The sequence below is a fragment of the Silurus aristotelis genome (genome assembly GCF_946808225.1).
Source record: "Silurus aristotelis genome assembly, chromosome: 18".
In the NCBI taxonomy this organism is placed as follows: Eukaryota; Metazoa; Chordata; class Actinopteri; order Siluriformes; family Siluridae; genus Silurus; species Silurus aristotelis.
In genome coordinates, this window is record NC_139591.1 from 20,317,054 (window position 1) to 20,341,195 (window position 24,142).

Here is a 24,142-nt window from a genome sequence, read left to right on the forward strand (position 1 = left end):
AGCAAACTGTTCGAACTTGACTGTTTGAATGTACAAATATTTGTCCATTCATGAGGAATCATTTCCTATGATCCAAGAGGACAGACGTCATTTGTTCTGAAGCTATAAAATGTATTAGCCACATATTAAATCAGTACGCTGTGACTCACTTCATGTCCTGTCACCATTTTTTGTTTTTTCAGAGTGTCAGCAGGACATGGATATCGTCATTGTGCTTGACGGATCAAACAGCATTTTTCCATGGAAGCACATCACGGAATTTCTGGTGAAGTTTCTGAAAAAGATCGAAATCCCTCCAGCCAGGGTGAGCCTTCTCCAGCAGCATATAGCTTAGAAACTGTTTTATGTTCATAATGTGTAGATGAAAACCATAGAGATGCTCTCTGTATTTTGAAAATACAGAGTTTAAAAAAAAATAGTTTACAAAGGGGTTTGATTATTAGAACAAATTTGTTTTAAAGTAAATAGCATATTTTTTTCCAGCATGGGAAGAGACAGTGCATCATCTTGTGAAGAGTTGGATTTCTCTTGTGCAGTTTATATACCTTGTACCTTATCAAAGTCAGTTAGCTTAGATTTTATTTAACAGTTGATACTTCAATGATAGAACTTCACAAAAAGCGACAGACTGTGTCTACAAATTGTGGAACAAGTGGAATTCTGTTCTGTGGTCAGACGTATCAAAATTTGCATTTCTTTTTGGAAACCATTAACACCATGTTCTCTGGACTAAAGAGGAGAGGGACCATCTCGCTTGTTATCAGCCCCAACGCATCTCTGATGGTATGCGAGTGCATTATTGTCCATGAAATGGGCAGCTCGCACATTTGGAAAGGTTCCGTCAATGCTAAAAAGATATATACAGATATTAGAGCAACAAATGCTTCTATCCAGGACATATTTGAGCAAAATAAAGCTAACTTCGTACTGCATCTATTACAATGGCATGACTTTGTAGTAGAAGAGTCCTGGTGCTAAACTGACCTGGCTTCACTCTAGACCTTCCATCTTCCATTTGACCCATCATGAAACGAAAAATACAACAAAGGACACGAGAACTGTTGAGCAGCTAGAAATTTGTATCAGACAATTGGTCTCCTCAGTTCCCAGATTTATACAGACAGAAGATGTGATGCATTTTACACAGTGTCCCAACTTTTTTGGAATCGATGTTGCATAGTAAACGGATATCGAGTGCCACCTAGATGAGGATGGGGTCCCTTTTGAGTCTGGTTCTTGTGATGGTTTCTTCCTAATATCATCTCAGGGAGTATTTTACCTCTATGAATTAGAATTTTGTATTTGTAATCTGTCTATCTCTGCTTTGTGACAACTTCTATTGTTTAAAAAAAACTTTACAAATAAAATCAATTGAATTGATTTGAATTGTATTGATAGAGTGGTAAGGTTCAGTTTCAGCCCAGCTTAGAATTCTAGATGATCTCAAACCGTAGTGTAAATCGCTCATGTAGCCTTGGTGCGGTTTTGCTGCAAAGTCTCATTAAAATCTGTTAAGGAAAAAAATCCCTTCAACGAGAAACTCGCAGTGGGGAAAGTTGAAAGAGTTTTCCTGAATGTGGCGCTGGAAACTGAGGAAGACCGCATTTTCTTTTTTTTTTCTTTTTTTATATTAGATGAGATCATGTTGAATAAATCGCTTCTCTGTTGACCAGGACAGTCTGTGTGTGTATGTTTATAAAAGACATAATTCACCACAGAATAAAACACACAGGAAAATAATCAATGACAGACATAACAACGTGTTCCAAAGTGTTTAATTCCTCGTATAACAAAATATTTATTGAGTGATACATAATTTTTTATATATTTAGATATACATAATTATTATTATATTTCAGAACATTTAACATTGAAGCATCCACAAAACAAGTAGAAGAGTAGTATAGTAGTACAGTAGTACAGCTAGCTCTTATATCACCATCCTCCTTTTTTATTTCCATTTTTCTCAATTATAAAGACACCAAAATGGGTCATTTAATGTTATAAATAAGCAGCTGCTGGACATTGTAGACAGTTTTTAGTTGACAAGAGACTTATGATCGTGGTATCAAAAAAGCTTCAAGTCTAGTTTTGTAACATGCCAACAGATGGCAGCACAAGGCTGCACACACAGTCACAGGGAGCACCGGCCATCACAAGTCACTGTGTCAAAAGACATTGTCCTGTGTATACATACCAGATGCGCACCATGTGCTCCTCACACGTGAGTTTCTCAAAGGAAACAACATGACCTCACTTCTGTACCCACCCTACTCACCAGATTTGGCTTCTGCGGACTTCGCCCTGAAGATCCAACTCAAAGGTCGCCGTTTTGACACCAATGCGGAGATCCAACACAAATTGACTCACTTTGTCAATAAGTGGCAGGAACACTGGGGGTCTGTGTTGCTCTGCAAGGGCACTATTTTGAAGGTGATAGTGTGAAAACGTTGATAAATAAAGTACAGTGGAACCCGGTTATCTCGCCCTCGGTTACCTCGACAACCCTATTAAGTCGGCGTTTTTGAAGTGGAACCGCCAAATTCTCGCTTTTTCTAAGCATTTTTTATCGGTTATGTCGAAAAATTTGCCATTTAACGTTGGTTATCTCGGTGCAGCCGCAGAAGAACTCGCGGAAGTGGCGGAAAAATCAAACCTTACAGGTGTTGTATTGTATACTGGTGAATCTCTGCTGTTAGTGCACACATGCCTTTTGTTGTTAAATGTTATGCGATGAACAGGAGGTGAAAGTAGAAGCGCGGGGCTGAACAGCACACTGGGGGAGAACGTGGGATGAGCAGCAAAAGCATAGAATGAACACCGGCAGGATCGAGGGGAATCCGCGATGCGCTTTGGGAAGAAAAGCGCAGCCGTTAAAAGAGTGCCGGTGGGAAGACACGTACCGGGATACACATGAGCGATAACAACGACCGCCGTGAACCAACATATACCAACAATAACGGACAGTGAGAGTGTGGAAGTTTAAATAGGAGCTGGTGATGATGATAAACGAGCACCAGATGTGCGCGATTGAAGCCGGGAGCTTCAGAGAAAGCGGCCGAGAAAACACCTGCCACGCTGAAGGGGGCTGAAGGGGCGTGGCAGGTGGATTCCTGACAGATAAACATGTACTGTATGTATTTTTATAGCATGCCTTCATCAAACAAATCGCGGCAACGCTGTTGTGTAAAAAACCCTCCAAAAACACGTGCATGCACATTCTCATTTATTAACGCACATCATGTACATAAAGAAATTTCAAGCACGTTAATATACTGCCGCCATTTTGATTTTCGTTTATCTCGATCATCGGTTACCTCGATGCTTTTTGGCGACCCCCTAGGACATCGACATAACTGGGTTCCACTGTACTTCCTTGTAACCAGAGCTAGTCTCGAAATGTTTTGATACCACCTCGTATGGTGAAATTGGTGACTCGCTGTTTAAGGTTCTGGGTTACTATTAGACAATTTAGGAGTTCAAACTGTTTGACCTTTGAGCAAGGCCATTAGCCCTGTCATAAACCATATCAATCTAAAATGTATAAATAAAATAAATGTAATTAAAGATTAATAATAAATAATGATGTGATGTTCACTGTTGTCAGGGCTGCTATTAAAGAGGATGAACCTTCTAACCAATCAGTTTAATTTTATTTAGTTCTATTTGTAGAACCTTTTTAACAATCAACATTGTCTCAAAGCAGCTTTACGGGAACAGAGGTTATAAAATTTTAATTTCTATGTAAGCACTATTATTTTAGGGTGGCACCGATTGTCCGTCCATTACAGTTTTATCATTTTAAGAGATAAATGGTCATGTGGCATAAAGATTTCTTGTGTTTTAGACTCACATGTCGATTCTTTTTTCAGGTGGGTATCGTGTCATACGGACAAGACGCCGGCCATGTTTTCAATCTCAGCCAGTTCTCCAACACGGAGGACCTTGTCGGTAATGTATCCCATATCAAACAGAGAGGGGGCTTGAAAACCATGACAGCGCTGGGAATCGATACGGCGAGGTGCGTGTTTGACGCTCACTTATCATTGGTGTTTGTGTGTTAATTGTTTAACTGATTTAGTTCCCGATTGACAGGAAAGAGGCGTTCACGGCGGAGCGAGGCGCTAGACCAGGGGTCAAGAAAGTCATGGTGATTGTGACTGACGGAGAGTCACATGATGATTACAAACTGAAAGACGTCGTCAAAGACTGTGAGAAAGACGGGATTGAGAGGTTCGCCATCGCGGTGAGCGTCATAATTGTTTTTAGCTTGAAAGTTTATTAAAGATTAATATTGGGTGATGGGAATTTCGTACTCTTACCTATCAAACCTACAGTCAATGTTTGACACGGTATTTTACACCTTTAATAATAACTACTGTACATCTGTGGAGTCAAATATTACATAAATCAATCATAACAAGTCTCTGCCATGTACCAGTAACAATTTTGCTCATCTTACTGTATAATTGTCATCTATTTAAGTTTTAATAATACCCTGTATACATTTTTGTTGCAAAATGAGAGACCGTTTAAAAAATCGATTGGGGAGTATGTTCTCAAAGTCCCAGTGGTCCTCCAAAAGCCTTGTTTAATCTGAAGACAGAGACAGAGTTCCGTTCTTCTGCATGTATCCTGGGAAAGAGTTTTAAAAGCAGTATTAGCTCTTTTAAAAAAAAATAAATGTTTGTAATTTAGTCGATAGCTGAGCCAATGTTGGTCTGTAAAGACTTTAATTTACATTTAAAAATGTAGATTAAGGAAAATGAAAGAAAATCCTGTTTTGCTGTTGATTTGAAATAAAATACAATTAAAAGGATTTTACATAAGTAGGTTTTGCGTATTACATCCCCAGTCTCAGCCCTTACTTGGATTGTGATTGACTAGTGGCAGTTTCCTGTAGAATTTGCACAAAAACACACAATTTGCCTTTATTTCAAATCCCCCAGGAAAACTGGGGTTATTTTTTAAGGTTAATATCGATGCTGTAATATCGAGCCGTGGCATCATAATAATGGTATTAAGTTTGGCTTGATTCAGGCAGGACACCACTGAAGGTACGGCTCGTCACCGGGATTTATTTATGTGTTTGTTTTTTGTATTTATCTACAGGTTCTTGGTGATTATAACCGCCAAAATAAAAGCAAAGCACAAGTGGATAAATTCATCAATCAAATCAAGTCCATTGCGAGCAACAAAACCGACGATCATTTCTTCAACGTGGAAGACGAGCGGGCGCTGATCACCATCGTCGACTCTCTGGGGAGCAAAATCTTCGCTTTAGAAGGTAACAGAGTCTTTTTAACAGACCCCATGACTTATTAGATGCTACTGCTTGTTTTTATATCAGTTTTGAGTCAAGAAAAGAAACGAGGTGCCCTTTATCCTCAATCATGTTTACTGATGCTAATTTGTCTGTAATGTCAGTACAAGAATGTTGTTAGCTGATTTGCTAGCTAGCTAAGTTTAAAGTTTACAAGCAAATATTTAACACATTATTTTGTCGCTTTCTTCAAGTAGATGAATGTGACCAAAATCAAATTTAAAATTATCCTTAATCATGTTTACTGGTGTTAATTTGTCTGTAATGTCTGTACAAGATTGTTGTTAGCTGGTTTGCTAGCTAGCTAAGTTCAAGGTTTTCGAGCAAATATTTAGCACATTTTTTGTCGCTTTCTTCAAGTAGATAAATGGGACCAAAATCAAATGTAAGCTTTGTGATTTGTGTGTTGGTGTTATGTGACGTTAAATCATTTTCGGGGACACTTGCTTGATGTTATACAGTATACAAGACACAATTCTGACTTTGCTTTTCGTTGCTCAACAGCTACATCTGGGAATCACACTTCATCTTTTGAGATGGAAATGTCCCAGTCAGGCTTCAGCGCTCACACATCAAGAGTAAGTCACATTCTCAATCTTTTATCTTCAGGAACGGCTACAGCAGGTGGCGTCGATCCATTCCACAAAGACCAACGCCTGATTTCACTCTTGTAATCAGCGCATCGTAGCCTTTTGGATTCAAATCTCATCTTTATCTCACATTTGGCTGTAATGAAATCCTGGAGCAACTCCAGTTCTGTGTGGAGAAGATTGAAGATTCTTAGTATAGAGTATATTCTCTGTTTGTTGTCACTGACTTACATCACATTTACTAAATTGCCAAAAGTTTACGGACACCTGGTATGGTATGGTATTTGCTTTTTGATCTTTGCATTCCTCATTTAGTCCCAATTTGGTCTTATAATTCCCTCCACTCTTTTAGGAAGATGTTCTTCTAGATTGCTTGTGGAGATTTGTGCTCATTCAGACACAGGGATGTGATAAATTCAGTTACTGAGGTAGGTGAGGTGAGGAGGCCTGGGGTGCGTTCCAATTCATCCCAGATGTGTTCAGTAGGATTGGAGCTCTATAGCAGGAGATCTTCCACTCCAAACCCATGTAAAGCATATCTTCATGGAGTTTGCTTTGTGCACCAGGGCATTGCTATGCTGGAACAGGTTTGGGTCTTCTAGATTAACTAAAGGGAAAATGACATGTTACTGCATCCTTCGACGTTCTATAGAATTGTGTGTCTTCAGCTTTGCGATTACAAGACCCACATATGCCTGGGAAAGTCAGGTGTCCCAATACTTATGTCCATATAGAACTAACCGATAAATCTTCATTCTGCACCTTACAGGTTTTTGGTCCTTTATACCTCTTTTGTACATTTTTATTCTGCGGTTATCTAACTATGTTTGTGACACAAAAAAAAAATCTTGAATGTTGAATCTTGAATGCAGTGTATTTAATACAGTGTTCTTGCATTCGTGACAAAAAAAAACCTTAATAGTGTTGTTTTTGTGCAGGCAGGTGTCATGCTCGGTGCGGTGGGAGCGTACGATTGGAACGGCACCGTGGTGATGCAGTCGGACAAGAAGTTTGTTGTGCCCAAGAACAACGCCTTTCACAACCCCCTAGTGGAGAGGTACCAAGGCATGGCCGGATACATAGGTACGTACTACACCGAAACACTAAGGATTTTATAAGCCACCAGTAGAAACATCCTCGGTCTCGTCCCCTTTTTGTTCCGTTCCGAGCCTCCTGGATGGCGCAAGTAAATAATGTTGTATTCTTCCCGACAATCCCTTACAGCAGAGAAACAGGGCTTCGCTTGCAGTCTAAACACTCTACTGTGTTCTTATAAACACTTTCCAGACAGAAAGAAGATTCCACTGCTCTCTACACATCCCCTTTTAAGGAGCTTCCTCAAAGTCAGGCAACCGAAAAGGAGAGGAGTCGGGAGTGAGGGGGTGGGGGGTGGTCGGTTGGGGGGGTAGCTGATAGTAAGGAAGGTTTATTGGACCCCGCCTACGTAATAAAAGTTTAAAGACTTTAAATGAATTGTTGCAAAAGACACTCCAGCTGTTTTACGTTAATAACTGTGCCACGAGTGGAAATCGAGCTCGCAATAAAACATACCGTAATAATCTTTACACTCAGTGACCTGGGAGAGCTGACAGGTCTGAATCGCCGCCCATGTGCTGCAGAGTTCCTGATGTTTCCGTGCAGAAATCATTGTGTTCGAAAGCAACATGTTCTCAGAATGTAATTGTGAACAGATAAAAAGTGTTGTGGTTTTGGGATGCAGGTTACGACGTGCAGTCAGCATACACGGCCTCGGGAGTTCTCTACATCACCGGAGCACCAAGGTACAACCACACCGGCCGAGTTATCGTGTACCGATTCGACGGGGAGAACGTCACGGTTATGCAGAACCTCGATGGAAAACAGGTGCACTGATAAAATCCTGATACAGTTGAAAAATACGATCAATGTGGCTAAACAAAACAGTGTGTGTATATATATATATATATATATATATATATATATATATATATATATATATATATATATGGACATCTTTGAATAACCCATGTGGTCCCGTTGTGTTTGTGTGCTTCTCAGATCGGTTCGTACTTCGGCAGCGTCCTCCAGACCCTAGACGTGGACAATGACTCATACACAGATCTCCTGCTTGTGGGAGCTCCCATGTTCATGGGGCCTGAGAGAGACGAACAGGGACAGGTCTACGTCTACCAGCTCAACAAGGTAGTAAGAGAGAAAATAAGAGAGAGAGTGCGAGAGAAGGAGGTGGTAGTTAAGGCAGCAAACCTTGGATCGGTCATGAGTTCAAATCCAAGCACCAACATGGGGTCCTTAACCTTTGACTGCTCTGGATAAGGGTGTAATGCCTGAAATGTAAATAAGAGATTAAAAGGCACCGAGATGGTCAGAGACAAGGAGAGGGAAAGAGGGAGTGGTAAAGAGAGAGAACAAGGGGATTAAGAAAGTCTTCCAATGTCTTAAGAAACATCAGAAGGATTCTGTCTTATTTATTTTTTTAAATGTTTAATTTCAGCATTAATGGCTTGCTATTTAGACTAGGCTCCAAAATTATTGGCACCCTCATCAAACGGTTATAAAAACTCTTATTGACCTTATGAGAGAAATGCAGCTTGTTTTCGAAGAATAAAGTTGAATCAGTTTGAATCAAGAAAACCGATTCTTGGCCAAAAAACCCAAAAAATAAAGTTACATCGAAATATGGCCATGGCCTGGACCAGCCTTAACACTGGTGATCAGTATGAAGTAGTATAATGTAATTTGTTCATAATTTACTATATAACAGTACATCATTTAGCAAAACAGAGCAATTTGTATTACCGTAATGTATAAACTTTATAGCGTGCCACATACATACACTGATCGGGCATAACATTATGACCACTTGTCTAATATTGTGTTACAGGACGGCATGTTTGAACTCCAGATGACCTTACGGCCGGTAAACCAGACGTGTACAAGGGAGAATAAGAACGAGCCGTGCGGCGCTCGCTTCGGTACGGCAATCGCCGCCGTCCCCGATCTCAACCTGGACGGCTTAAGTGACGTAGTGATCGGGTCGCCGCTGGAGAACGACCACAGGGGGGCGGTGTACATTTATCAGGGCACTGGGCGCACGATAGGAGAAAAATACGTCCAGGTAAAGACAAGAACTGAGAGGACAGACAATCAAATGACAGCAGTTTTGTTTGCTGCAGACACACTGTACATTACAGTGTGTGTATGTGTCAGCTCACAGCAAATTAACAACTCACTCACAGCCTATATAATGAGACTTTGGTTCACACACGAACTCCAAAGTATTTGCTGAGGCCCTAAGATTTTATCGCTGATTTTCAACAAGACTTATTGTTTTACTGCCTTTTAACATTCTGATGCTTTTGGACTACTTCACATTACTCACCCAGGTCTGTTTATACCATTCGAAGATCACTGGACGTGTTTTTTAGTTCCCTGAACATGAGTTTCACTTCCTGTTTTAGATTTGATTGCTGTTGTTTTTACTAAAGACTGTTTTCCTGCATTTGTAGTCGTCGGTCGGAGTGTTTGGTGACAGTGTGTGTTTGTTAAAAATGGGACAGAAACAGGCTGAAAGACTCTTATGTATGTGACCATGGCATCAGTCATATATTGGTTGACTTCAAGTTTCGATTTGAATACACTTCGCTTTGTGTTGTTTTACTTCTCCTTTTTTCTGTTCTACAAAATACAGTCACACACTTAATATACACCCCATTCCACTTCTCTATTTGCTTTTAGAATAACCTCAACTCTTCAAGAAAGATTCCACTAGATTTTGGAGTGTGTTTGTGAAAATTTGTGAGATTTCATTCAGCCACAAGGGTGTTAGAAAAGTCAGGTAGTGATGTAGGTGAGGTGAGGAGGAGCCGGGGTGTTTAATAGGGTTGGAGCTCTAATGCAAGAGATCTTCCACTCCAACCCCATGGAAAGCATGTCTTCATGAAACTGGCTTTGTGCACAGGGGGCATTGTCATGCGGGAACATGTTTGACTCTCTAGGTTCAATAAAAGGAAAATGTCATTCTAAAGCATCCAAAGACGTCCTATACATCTTTATTGTAACAGTTTGGGAACGAACCATTTGGCTGGAAAGGTCAGGTGTCCTAATACTGTGCCTGAGAACTGAGGTTAAAGGAAGGATTTGGTGTAGGCATAATCTTATGTATCTACAGTAATGATAAAGATTCACATAAAACACTAAAATCAATGTGTGTGTTTGTGTGTGTGTGTGTGTGTGTGTGTGTGTGTGTGTGTGTGTGTGTGTGTGTGTGTGTGTGTGTGTGTGTGTGTGTGTGTGCGCGCATGTTAGCGCATAGCTTCTGGAGGTGACGGTGAGAAGATGAAGTTCTTCGGTCAGTCCATTCATGGAATCATGGACTTAAACGACGATGGAATTATAGACGTCACTATTGGAGGAATTGGAGGAGCTGCACTGTACTGGTGAGTGTGTGTGTGTGTGTGTGTGTGTGTGTGTGTGTGTGTGTGTGTGTGTGTGTGTGTGTGTGTCCATAAGTGTGGTTATATATTCAGCATGGTATCTGTACCTCACAACTCTCAGGCTTGGGATTCATATCCCACCTCTGCTCTCTGTGCACTTTGTTCGCCTGGTTACAGGGGCTTCCTTCAGGTGCTTCGGTTTTCTCCACCGATATGATTGATTTAATTTAAAAGCTGATTGGTGCGTTGTGCTCTGAGCTTCCTGAGACTCCAGGATCTAACATAAACTCTGTGTAGGTTAAATAGTATTGGGAACAGATGGATGGATGGATGGATGGATGGATGGATGGATGGATGGATGGATGGATGAATGGAAATGTGAAAGTACATTAGCATGTACTTTTAGCATTAGCATCTAAGCCTTATAGTCCTCTACTGTATACACAAAATTTCAGAGCCCCACACTTTCAATTAGACAAATATATTGTCTGTATAAAAGTGTTTCTTTACTCATGTACAAATAATCCTCAGCTAGTTAATGAATGCAGAGAGGTCTTGATCAGACAGCACATCCTCACGAATTTCATCTTCAAAACATCTGTTCTTTATTTGCGTTAGTCCAGCTTGCTGCTGAATGTTCTCACTCCTCATTTTCAAACCCGCTTGTTCACACACTACACTGGAATTTCTCAAACACAAGAACACGGCCATGCTTCCTTTTCCAGAGTTGTGTGGAGCAAAGTTGCAGAGGGGCTCAAAAGTCACCCACTTACACCATCTCTCTCTCATTCTCTTTGCTTTTTTCCTCACTGCCTTGAGCAGATCTGCAAATACGATGAAACTCTTGGCTCTCGCCCGGTCCTCCAACCAGTGTCTTGGGATTTTCGTTTGCGAGGATAACGCGATAAACATTTATTTATTTATTTATTTTATTTTATTTTTTTTTCGTTTTAATGAAGAATTTCATTACAAAATCATGGAGCAGAGACATGATGAGAAGTTAGCAGGATAATGCTGCTAGTAAGTAAGGGAAGCGTATAGCCTCCAATTTAGGTATTTACTTTTTGATTCAGGAAAAAAAAACAATGAGAAACAGAACAGAACCTTCAAGATTTAAACTCCTCCAAAATGTGTTGTTTCTGCCACATTTATGGGTAATAATGTCATAAGGAATAAAAGACTTGGCAGTGTGCTCTTATAGGAAAATAATTAGCAATAAATGTGCCAAGATCAATTAACATCCTGAGGTTAATATTTTCTATCTATCTATCTATCTATCTATCTATCTATCTATCTATCTATCTATCTATCTATCTATCTATCTATCTATCTATCTATCTGTCTGTCTGTCTGTCTGTCTGTCTGTCTGTCTGTCTGTCTGTCTGTCTGTCTGGCTGACTATCTGGCTGACTATCTGGCTGACTATCTGGCTGGCTGGCTGTCTGGCAGTCTGTTGTCTGTCCATCTGTCTATTCAAATCCAATCAAATCACAATAAATGCCTCTGGTATATTATATTTTCACCACATCTGCATCCTTTCCACTTCCTTTCTAAATAGCTAGCTAGTTATTCATCTATCCACTAGCAGTTTTTCAGCGAAGACTGTACATTTGGATTCTTGAAATTTTTGATCATTTTTAATCCAAACATGGCTACTTTTAATGTTGTGGAACATATACAATTCAAGTTCCTGTTATTACTTTCATTATGTAAGAGCAATTACAGTCGTTCCCTCTTCAGCATGTCTCTTTCACATTTATTTATTTATACTGTATTGATCCTATAAGAAAATTGTTACTCTTCATACCAATTACAATGTTCTTTACACATCCCAGTGATGTAAGAAGCTGGGGTCAGAGCGCAGGGTCGGCCATGATACTGTGCCCCTGGAGCGCAGAGGGTTGAGGGCTTTGCTTAATGTCTCCAAGAGTGGCATCTCTGCCATCAGTAACCACTCATGTACCACTTCCCCAAAGACCAAAATATGAACAAGACAAAACAGTTTTTTATGTTCACTTCCCACTCCTTCCCAGCTGTTAAAGGAACTTCTGCTCACCATCACCAGAGATATGTTTTTGGTTTTTTTTATGTGGAGTGTCCACCACACAAGACCTGTTTCAATAGAAATGTTGACATGTTACCATTATATACAATCTTATATTAAATAAAGAAATACATTCTGTCTAATTATTTCTGTCCAAGGTCCCGGGATGTTGCAGAACTCCATGCCAACATGACCTTTGAACCAGCCAGAATCAACTTGCAACAGCCAACATGTCAAATCCACGGCAAGGACAAAGTGTGTGTAAAGACCACCGTGTGTTTCCGATACAAGATCAAGATGGAAAAACAGATGAACAAGACACGTGAGGCGATAAATATTTCAGTTCTCGACTAGACTCTCATTCTGCAGTCTCATAATTCTTATATTTTATAACTAACAATGCACAAGGTGTCCTGTAAAACTCCAAACTCTTATTTTCCATAAAATTTTTTGGATTTCTGTTTCTGTAAATAAAGAAAAAAGTTGTAAGGAACAGAGTGGGTTCATGTGTTAGAATGCTGGTGTCAGCATTTCACAGATTTACTTTTACTGTATTGTGTTTCCATACTAGAACAATCCTCAATTAAAATATTGAATATTTAATACATCCCTCATTAATCAGTTGAACATTTTTACTAATTTACTTTTTTTTTTTATATAACAGTTAATAAGGGAAAGTGAAAGATAAGATACAAAGATACTGAAAACTGTGTGTTGGGGTGTGTGTGTGTGTGTGTGTGTGTGTGTGTGTGTGTGTGTGTGTGTGTGTGTGTGTGTGTGTGTTTGTAGTGATCCACTACACTCTGACTCTTGATGCTCTGCGCTCCATTGCGAGAGGAAGATTTAAAGACACAGATGAGAGAAAAATCCAGAAGAACGTCACCATTAGGAACATTTTATGCAACGAGCACTTCTTCTACATGTCGGCAAGTAAATCAGTCCATACACACACACATGCACACCTTATTGCCATGATTATAAGTTTCCCATTCTCCTGAATGTCTCCAAGATCAAAACTGTCAGAAATTTGTATTGCTGTTGGACCATTTCGAACATAAACTCACACACAAACATATACACACACACATACAATCACTCACAATCATCCTTTATTATATTATTATATCATTATAAATATTTTTTTGCACCAATTCGTATAAACTGGGAATGTTATATACTAGGAAACCTAAAAATCTCATGGAAAGTCTCCACTTTCTGACATCATCAAACCAACCTGGTGCCAATCTGGCAACAATCATGCCATGTTTTAAGTCAACTTAGAGATCTAAGATCATATATTGTCCCCATTCTGGTCTTTGATGTATCTTTGCCCCGTGCAATCTACCTCATAAACACTTAAACGCTTTCCCCATTGTGCAATAAAAAAAATTATATATATATATATATATATATATATATATATATATATATATATATATATATATATATATAACCACTTTTTGGTAATTTCTGTATTTTTCTGTACAATAATACCTTTTATTTCTTCGTTTGCTTGTTTATTTATTTTAATGAAAATGTGCAATACCACAATTTTTTTTTTTATTAATCTTTTATATTAAAAGAAATGCAACTGGAAGCTTCTGTCACCAAAACAAGCAAACATACTTGGCAATATAGCTCTTTCTGATCCTGATAATTAGCTAAACGAGTGATAGTATGGACATACAGGTGTGCAAACCGACTAAACCTGCACATTCATTCTTGTATCACTTAAAAAATGTCCTGAGTTTGCTGAATTAAACGTGCCTTTAGGGTAAAGGGGGCGGATTTTTCCTCACGACTGATTGTCTTAGGGCAGTTTACTTCATTATTTGAACTTATCTTCTGTGCTAGTGTTGTGTTTGGCTCTGGATGTTCTGCCTCTGTTTGGAATGTTTTTTCCCAAAAAGGAGTGTTGGCTTGGTGATATGTGTGTGTGTGTGTGTGTGTGTGTGTGTGTGTGTGTGTGTGTGTGTGTGTGTGTGTGTGTGTGTGTGTGTGTGTGTGTGTGTGTCATAATCTGTACTCTGAAATCCAAATGAAAACATTACACTGCATATTGCATAAATTCCTTTCAAAATCACAATCGTGTCGATCAAATGTGTCCTTTTTTTTTATTTACATTTTTTATGCAGATAGCAAAAACATGTAGATCAGACACCATGTCTGGAGTGTAACGCAAACCAGAGCATGTATCATCAAAGGACAGATATCATTGCAATTAAATCCAGACCACTCCAGAAACCGAACGGTGTATTTTTCTGTGGAAAAAAATGAAACTCATCCAAAAGCAACAGCAGATTTCTCTGACCACCGCTTTTTCTTTTCCTTTTTTGGTACCACAAGCTTTGAGAACAATCCGGAAACATGTCCCGATATTCTAGATTGATTATTTGATTAGCCTAATGTTAACTCTAATAGCTGCTTATCTTTTGTCATGGTTCGGTTTGATGCAGTGCTAAGCCTCAAATACTTTTAACTACACAATATAATAGAAAATTAGCTCTAAAAGTAATCTCATTTACAAAAATTTAAAAAAGCTATCCAATGCTACGAAGCTATCCTCGTAAAATCATCAAGCTAGCTAGTTTACATCCAAACTCCTGAGGTAAAAATTAACCAAAAGCTTTCAAACTTCCACTTTCTCATTTCATGTGCATAATTGGTAACTTTCCAGAAACTTCCATGTGCAAGTGATACAAATGTATCACTTGAGCGCTTAGCAAGAACACAAATATTTCATATTCATTATCTTTCGCTCTGGAGAATTTCCTCCCCCGTTGTGTTATTTTCCTATCTGTTGTGTGGGTCTTTTTTTTTTTTTTGTATTGTTACCATATTCTTTTCATTTTTTTTTTTTTGCTAGCATTTTAACACTCTTCTAGTTAACTATCATATAATAAACAATGATCCCCTACAGCTAAACAGTTGCACTGTGTAAATGCCATAATTGTCCATGAATCTGCTGATTTTGGCAGATGCATCATGTATTTTTCCTTTTTATCACAGGACAAATTAGACTTCAGGGATCCACTGATGGTGTCTCTGGATTTCGGGTTAGTGGAGGTGCCTAACGGGCCTGTCCTGGATGGAGCTTTACCAACATCACTCAATCGAACGGTAATCTTCAGTTCTGGCTTTTACTCCTGTGGGATGGTAGTGGATTATATCTGGAGGTTTTAATATATAAAGAATTCCATGTATGACTTGGTACATGATGGAGTGTATTCGCAATAGTGCACTGCAGACAGATGTCAGGTCTATCACAGAAATGATGGTGCTAGCAAAGTTAGCAAGCGTTTAAAATGAACCTTAAATAGTTTAATGTACAGTATATCTATAAGGTCCAAGAAACAATTGTTTTTCGAAGTATCAACAAAAATGCAAGGATTTGCAAATAAAGATGTAAACATTTGCCAATTGGGATCCTGACATTGCAAATAGTTAGCTGGCTAATTTACTAGTTGCAATTTGACAAAAAAAAAAAGTGTAACAATTCTCAAAATTTAAATCAAACTTTTTAATGAAAGTTCTGAGAGTTAAGGGCGTTCATGGAGATTTTCAATAATATATTCAGTGGGTTTGTTAATGAATTTATAATTTGTCGATAATTACTTAATTATTGTCGATTAATTACTTCTGCAAAATGATCCACACCTTTAGTTGTAACACAGTGAGTAAAAAAAATATACAGTGATTTCTCCAATACAGTCGACAGCCGTCAATGCAAGAGAAGCGATTTATTAAAAGAGTGAGTTTCTAAAAGGTCAGAGGTAAAGATTTTTTTCTCCTTCTGGTCGAGATCGTCATTGTTATCTTCACCCGATGTTACGAATGTGAAGTCGGAATGCCGGCGCTGCGAGGAACAGCTGCGAGCGATTCCACTAAAGTTCAGCGCAGTGTTTCAGAAGTACTCTGAGATTGTCTGAAAAACGCTGTTCTCTCCCACTCAGTTGCGTAATGAGAATCTGATGGGGCTGGGAGAAAAAAACTCTCACGCTCTCCGTGTGACTCCGGCGGGAATCGGGAATATCGGAGTATCGAATTTCGCAGACGATTGATAGGATGCGCGAATGCGACTGCGAGTGCTGGGATATGTGAGAAAGAGGAAGTGGGACTTGAAGTAGGTCAGAATGATTTAATGGTTTAATAGTGGCATGGGTTTTCATTCTTGATCATGTACGCACGCACACACACACACACACACACACACACACACACACAGATTCACAGCTGTGCTTGAAGTATTAATGAGGTTATCAGTAAGAAATGAGAGTTATCTTGGAGACTTGCTGTAGCCTGGCACTGTGTCTCTTTCTCTCTCTTTCTCTCTCTCTCTGTCTTTGGATGGTACTCCAGTCCAGGCCACACACACACAAGTATTGGGACACGTGACTTTCTTAGCCATATGTTTGTTCTTTTCCAAACTGTAACCACAAACGTTTGTCACGTCTTTGGATGTGGTAGAATTGACTTTTTCCTCCACTTGATTTAGGAGACCCAATTTTGTTCCAGCATGACAATGTCCCTGTGCACAAATCCAGCTCCATGAAGATCTACATGGTTTGGAGTGGAATATCTCCAGCTATAGAGCCCTGACATCAACCCTACTGAACAGCTGTGGGATGAATTGGAACTCTGACTGCACCCCAGGTCTCCTCACCCTCACCTACATCAGTACCGGACTTTACTTGTGGCTGAATGAGCACAAATCTTCACAAGCACACATCAAAATCTAGTGGAACATCTTCCCAGAGGAGTAATGGTTTTCATAGCAGCAAATGAGGAATCATTGTAGAATGAATTGTTAAAAAATGGTATATACAGTATCTCACAAAAGTGAGTGCACCCCTCACATCTCACATATCTTCTCAAGGGACAAGACTATAGAAATGAAACTTGGATATATTTTAGAGTCGTCAATGTGCAGCTCATATGAACATAAACATGTTAAAACTGTTTCCAAAGTGTCAATATGTTGTGTGAGCACCAGTGTTCTCTATCACTGCCTTAATCTTCCTGGGTATGGAATTCACCAGAGCTGCACGGGTTGCTGCTGGGATCCTCTTCCACCTCCATAATGACATCATGGAGCTGCTGGATGTTGGATACATGGCGCTTCTCCACCTTCTGCTTGAGGATCCCCACAGGTGCTCAATAGGTTTCAGGTCTGGGGACCTACTTGACCATTCCATCACCTTCAGCTTGTATTTGTACTGTGCACATTGTTACTGTCGCACACGTTCACAGAAAATCCATGTTCACATGTTACTTGCTAACGGTCAGAAACCAAAGTCAGTGTTGTGAAGGTGCCGGGTCTGGTTTTTAGTTTGTTCAAAAAGTACAAAATCTGAAGGCAATTTTGTTGAAAATGACAGCGATCCTTTTAAGGCTCGGCTCAACGACGAGCGAATCCCGATATGACGGATCTTCGCAACAAATTTCTTCCATACGTTCTCACGGTGTTGTTCTTGTCCTTCCTCCAGAAACAGCACTTGCCCACACACCACAGAGAACGATAGGATTCTGGCCGTACACAATCCTCGGAGGTTGCCGAGATGTTTGTGCGACGCGGCAGCGGATTACAGCAGAACAAACACTCCTTTTTCGTCACATATTTAGTTGATTCAGCAATATACAAACAGAATCTGACCTTTACAGAGGAGTTGCGGAGGGTGTATATGGAGTTTGAAGGCTCCCGGCTGTTCAGTTGGACCGGGGTTGGAATAGCAGGACGTAGTGTATGGTGTGAGTGGGCCCCATGTGGGCTCTGGGTGGGCTCAGGGTGTCTTCTTCTACATCTCTAAATGGGATTCTGCCTGTATTTCTTGTCCACTCAGGGGGCCGGGGTTTTTCCAGTGAACCTTGAGAATTGTGCAATTCACAGATTGCATAAGTATTTGCCCCCATTAGTGTTTTGTGAAGATTGGAACCATACATCCAATTCAGTGCATTTCATTACTCGCTTCTAACAGCACCAAAAGGATGTGAATACTTTTCAAGTTTAAATCAGGCATTTGTTCCTGTTTTATTTTATTAATGAATCATTTGTTTTCTTTTCCAGCTTGCTTTAGTAGACTGTGGAAATGATGAGAAGTGCATCACTGATTTACACCTTGAAGCTAAATCGAACATCACCAGGTAAAAGCATGACGTTTAATCACTGTTAAAAGAACAGAGTAGGTTTTGCCCTTGCATTCCCAAGGTTTGAATTTACCCATAATCCACGACTCATAGGGCGCAAGGTTGCCCTCTAGTGGTCACTAGAGTTCATAGTCATTTTTTAGTGGAGTAAAAATAATTAGGTTTTCTAACATGAGGTTTTACAATTTTTTTTTTTAATTACAGGCTTTGAATTAACACACATTTAGTATTTTTTTTTAATGAAATTTAGTACTAATTTGACATTGATTTACCTGCATTTAACAACATATTTAATATGAAAGATTTGACTTCGTTGTCATTGTACTCAGCAGTGAAATGCAGTTTAGTCTTTACCAGAAGTACAAATAGTAGCACTTGTTACTAAATTGCAAAAATTTGTTACTAAAATGCAAAAATATGTAAGATCTTTAAGCAAATAGTAAAAAATTTATATAAAAATTATGTGCAAGATGTATGTAAGGCACAATATATATGTGTGTGTGTGTGTGTGTGTGTGTGTGTGTGTGTGTGTGTGTGTGTGTGCAATATACAGTACAGACCAAAAGTTTGGACACACCTTCTCATTCAAAGAGTTTTCTTTATTTTCATGACTATGAAAATTGTAGATTCACACTGAAGGCATCAAAACTATGAATTAACACATGTGGAATTATATATGGAATTATATACATAACAAAAAAGTGTGAAACAACTGAAAATATATCATATTGTAGGTTCTTCAAAGTAGCCACCTTTTGCTTAGATTACTGCTTTGCACACTCTTGGCATTCTCTTGATGCCTACTTTGAAGAACCTACAATATGACATTTTTTTAGTTCACTTTTTTGTTATGTATATAATTCCATATATAATTCCACATGTGTTAATTCATAGTTTTGATGCCTTCAGTGTGAATCTACAATTTTCATAGTCATGAAAATAAAGAAAACTCTTTGAATGAGCAGGTGTGTCCAAACTTTTGGTCTGTACTGTATATATATATATAAACTTTTGGTTTGTACCGTATATGAGATATATGTACACTATATAGTACCTAATAGTAACAAATAATAACTTAATTTAAAGCCGGCCTTCAAGTTGCTGATAATAATACAGTGAAACCCCGGGGTGTACGAGTGCCTTGTAGTATGAGAATATCTGGATACGAGCGGTTTTATTATAGCATATTTCGGGAAGAGGAGCATTTCTTATGACGCGTTTGGTTCCAGTCACGTGTTCTGCCTGTCGCTCGTCACCCCCGTCCCCATGCTTCAAACCCTGATATCGCCAAGCTGACACTTTTGGGCCCTTGAGAAAGGCCCTTAACCCTCTGTGCTCCAATGGCCGACCCTGCGCTCCGACCCTGGCTTCTGAGCAAGCTGGGATATGCGAAGAACAAATTTCACTGTGCTGTAATGTATATGTGATAAATAAATTCTATTCTATTCTATTCTTCACGCTCAGTCACTACACAGACATCGTTCTGAGTGCGTTCTCGTCGTTCTCTCGTGTGAATATTGTGCCTTTTGCCAGTTTTTAGTGTTTTTGTTTTATTTCACGATACATTTTGCATCATGGGTAAGAAAAATTACCATTGAAAAAAGAAAGAAATTGTAGAAAATGTGGCGTACGCACGCGAGATCTTTGTCTGCAGTATGGCAAGTCGAATTCAACAGTGAGAACAATCATAAAGAACAAAAAGCGCTTTATTTCTTTGTTTATCATTTATTACTTTTTATGTTTGCACTTTGTTACAAGTAGATTTGCGTGTTAAACGTGTTTTTGAGGGCTGAAATAAGCGAGCGTCTGAGGTCTGGGAACGGATTTTTCAGGAACAAATTCATCTCGTACACCGGGGTTCTACTGTAGTTTCTGCTTTTTATTATAAACAAATAAAACTAATCGATTTGTGGCCTACATTCATCCTAAACAGTGGTTTGGGGTTCACTCAAGCCTGTTTCTTTCTCTGTGTTCTCTCAAGTCTGATCATTAAAGCCTACCAGGAGAAGTTCCACGTCAGCATCAAAATCAAAAACAGCGGAGATAACGCCTACAACACCAAGGTCACCCTCAGCACCACGGAGAACATCAACTACGTGAAAGTGGAGGTCGGTGTGTGAATGCTGTCAGAGAGGTTCAGCTTCAGATGGGTGACAGATTTAAGAAACTGATAGTGTGTGTTAGTAAGGTCAGAACAGCATCAGTGGATCGATTCCAGATGGAGTTCATTGTACCATTTAAGTTTCAAGAGACTGAAGAATTTATGACAAGAAAACTTGCTGGCTCAACACATTCCACTTTTTTTTCTAATTTAATGAGTCGCCCACCTGATGATTTGAAGATGTAACTCTCCAAATTCCCAAAACCTCTCTTTTAAATGAGATGAATCAATATTTGTATCTGTACTTTATATTTTTTCACTCCATTTCTTTTTACTTTTATTTCCTGTAGCCTAAAGAAAAAGAGTGTGATCTGAACCACACCAAGACCATATGTGCTGTAGGATATCCGTTCCTCAAATCCAACGACACGGTAAGTTTTTCCTCGTATCTACATCTCCTCATTTTTTTGTTATATTTTTAAGGCATCTGGCAGAAACCCTTATCCAGAGCAGCTTACATTTATCTCATTTATACGACGTATACGTCTGTGAACCCAAATCCAGAGACACACTTGGAAATTTTCACTATTTTTAAAGGAAAGGTACAAAACAGTTCCAGAGAAATCCAGAAAACATTTTCCAGAAATTTTTTGTACTGCAAAGCACTTTTTATTTAATTTTTTACATTTTTTGGTACATAAAGGACAGTGTTTTAAAGGGAACAAGACACTGTGACACTGACAACTAAAACCTTGACACATTTTGCCAATCAAACCATACAGTCTACTTAACTTTCCCCACAAGTCCGGACCCCGGTTCTCGTAAACTGACTGAAAAAGAAAAATCTCAGATGAAAACAGAGTTCTAGGTGGACTGATTTATTCGCTGGCACTGACAGTGTTTGCTATCTGGTGAGAAATTGCCAAACAACAAACAAAGTAGTTTGCCCCTCCCATGACTAAAATATATAAATTGCATAAAAAACTAAGTTATATTCATTTAAAGCTTGAATATGTTTTGTGGCTCTAATGGTCTTAAAGGTTGCAGACCTCTGGACTAGCCAGAATCCCCCCCATTTATAAATTTGGTACTGTTCAAGTGATCGAGAAACATGTGGATTTGTTATATAATGGGGAATTTAGTCCGAATGTCACAATTTCACTCACTATTAAATCATAATTCAACTGATAAAAAAAAAAGAAATGGACCTTTAGACATTTAAGTGTTTGGTTCTTTGTTTCACCGCATAACTGATGAAACGAGAAACTTACTCCTTTCTTCTCCACCGCTCCTCCAGGAAGATTTCAAGATTCTCTTCGAGGTCAATCCATCTCACGTTCGCAAAGACATCGTCATCAACGTCACGGCGACCACGTGAGCTGTTTAACCATCATCCTGCTTTATAAGCACAATGTAATGTTGTGGTTGTTTTCTATACTCAGAACCCAGTGGTTGTTCTTGTTTCTTGTCGCCGTAGTGATAGCGAAGAGTCGAAGCTTTCGGACAACTTTGTACAGATCACTATCCCGGTGAAATATGAAGCCAGCCTGACCTTTACTGCGTAAGTGCACGTCAAAACACAACACTCTCAGGCTTTACAGCTCGGTACAGTCACAGCGTCTGGGTGTGGGGTCTCACGTGGATCTGTAGGGCTTTTTTTTTCCACTAAACATTTCGAGATGTTTTCAGGTTGAACGATGTGGCCAATTGTAAATGTAAAGGTTTTTAAAAAGAAGGACACTGTTTTCGCAAAAGTATTGGGACACCTGACTTTTCCAGCTATATGTGCTTCTTCCCCAAACTGTTACCACAAAAATAAAATCACACAATTGTATCCGATGTCTTCGGATGCACTAGGATTATTTTTTCCTCTCACTCTCACTTTAGGAGACCTAAACCTGTTCCAGCATGTTCCCGCATGACAATACCCTTGTGCACAAAGCAAACTCCATGAAAATATCGTTTCCATGGGATTAAAGTGAAGAATCTTGAGTGGCCTGATAAAGAGCTTCAATCCTATTGAACACATGGGATGAACGTGAACGCTGACTGCACCCCAGGCCTTCTTACCTCACCTTCATACACTCTAATGGCTGAATGAATCTCTTCATGCACACTCCAAAATCTAGTGGAACATCTTCCACAAAACGTGGAGTGAAAAGCAAATTGAGACCAAATGTGCAATGGGATGTTCAAAAAGCACAGGAATCTTCTGGTCAGGTGTTCGCACACTTTTGTCAGTGTAGTGTACTTTATAGGGAACTCCTTACTAGACTTCAACTGAATTTTACCGATGCCAATAGCTAGGTTGGATCGTACTTTTCTATAACCAAACAATCGACCAGTAGTTTTTAAAATTAGTACTGGGAAAAAAAACTCTTTTGCACTGTAAAATAGTACTGAACTTTATTACAAAAATCAAATAAACAGTACTGAACCAGGAAAATGTGCTAAATAAAATAAATGTGAATTATATTTAATATATTAATAATAATTGAGGAAAATAAAAGACATGCATTCAAACTGAAACAAAAAAGTAGCACTCCAAATGAATAAAAACAGACACTTCAACACTTCAACTGATTCGCCTCTAGAGGCCGCTCTTCTACTGTATAATGAAAGCGGACCGTTTTAGGCGCTTCAGCAACCCGAAAAAAACAATCAACTCAAGTTTATTTCTATAGCGCTTTTCACCACAGACATTGTCTCGAAGCAGCTTTAAAGAAACTAACAGTTAAGGTGAACAATGTGTATTTATCCCTGATGAGCAGCCATGGCGACTGTGGCAAAGAGAAACTCCCTTAGATGTTATGAGGAAGAAACCTTGAGAGGAACCAGATTTAAAAGGGGAACCCATCCTCATTTGGGTGATATCAAGAGTGTGATTATAGTCTTTAAACAATACAGAACACTGGAGAGTGAGAACTAATTTCATGAGCACTGGAATGTGTGATTATGAGTAATGATTTTTTGGCGATAGATGATCGTTCCAGCAATCAATAATTGAATCGGTCGACCTCTACACCTTACTAATCATAAATATAAGATTCTAATACAATTGTCTTATAGCTATATGTCTTAGTGGCATGGATTACACAAGGTACACCACCCCCAGTCTGACATTTACACAAAGCAGGTTCATGGATTTGTTCATTATCACTGTAATCTGTACATCATGGCAAACAAATAAGCGTAACATTTGTCCACTTTTTTTTTTCTTTCAGGAAGATGAACATGAAGGAGGATCACATAATCCTGAAGGAGGGAGAAACGGCGCCGAGCGTCATCAACGACACCAGCATGATCGGAGAGGAGATGAATGTCACCTATACGGTAATGATGCAATATAAATATCATGATGCTCTGCAATATGGTGCTGATAGTTCACTTTTATTTCTTCGGTACAGCAAATTATCGATTTCCTTAATTGACTTCTTACCCCTATCACAAACACGCCCTTGTAGTGCAAAAAAAAGATGAAATAAAACCAGACGTTCTTTTCCTGTT

General features: G+C 39.1%; 1 protein-coding gene across 1 annotated transcript in view; it reads left to right on the top strand.

The window, feature by feature from the left end:
• Window positions 1-24,142, top strand: part of itga1 (integrin, alpha 1) — a 65,060-nt gene that overhangs the window by 35,100 nt on the left and 5,818 nt on the right. The window contains exons 6-24 of the mRNA XM_083568682.1: window positions 183-304; window positions 3,873-4,021; window positions 4,096-4,246; window positions 5,113-5,287; window positions 5,828-5,901; window positions 6,852-6,996; window positions 7,634-7,776; window positions 7,951-8,094; window positions 8,795-9,028; window positions 10,219-10,349; window positions 12,549-12,712; window positions 13,180-13,316; window positions 15,400-15,510; window positions 18,455-18,531; window positions 20,516-20,642; window positions 20,986-21,066; window positions 21,933-22,009; window positions 22,113-22,196; window positions 23,860-23,968. Of these exons, the coding sequence (XP_083424808.1) occupies window positions 183-304; window positions 3,873-4,021; window positions 4,096-4,246; window positions 5,113-5,287; window positions 5,828-5,901; window positions 6,852-6,996; window positions 7,634-7,776; window positions 7,951-8,094; window positions 8,795-9,028; window positions 10,219-10,349; window positions 12,549-12,712; window positions 13,180-13,316; window positions 15,400-15,510; window positions 18,455-18,531; window positions 20,516-20,642; window positions 20,986-21,066; window positions 21,933-22,009; window positions 22,113-22,196; window positions 23,860-23,968 (2,435 nt within the window). The remainder of the gene's footprint in view (window positions 1-182; window positions 305-3,872; window positions 4,022-4,095; window positions 4,247-5,112; window positions 5,288-5,827; window positions 5,902-6,851; window positions 6,997-7,633; window positions 7,777-7,950; window positions 8,095-8,794; window positions 9,029-10,218; window positions 10,350-12,548; window positions 12,713-13,179; window positions 13,317-15,399; window positions 15,511-18,454; window positions 18,532-20,515; window positions 20,643-20,985; window positions 21,067-21,932; window positions 22,010-22,112; window positions 22,197-23,859; window positions 23,969-24,142) is intronic.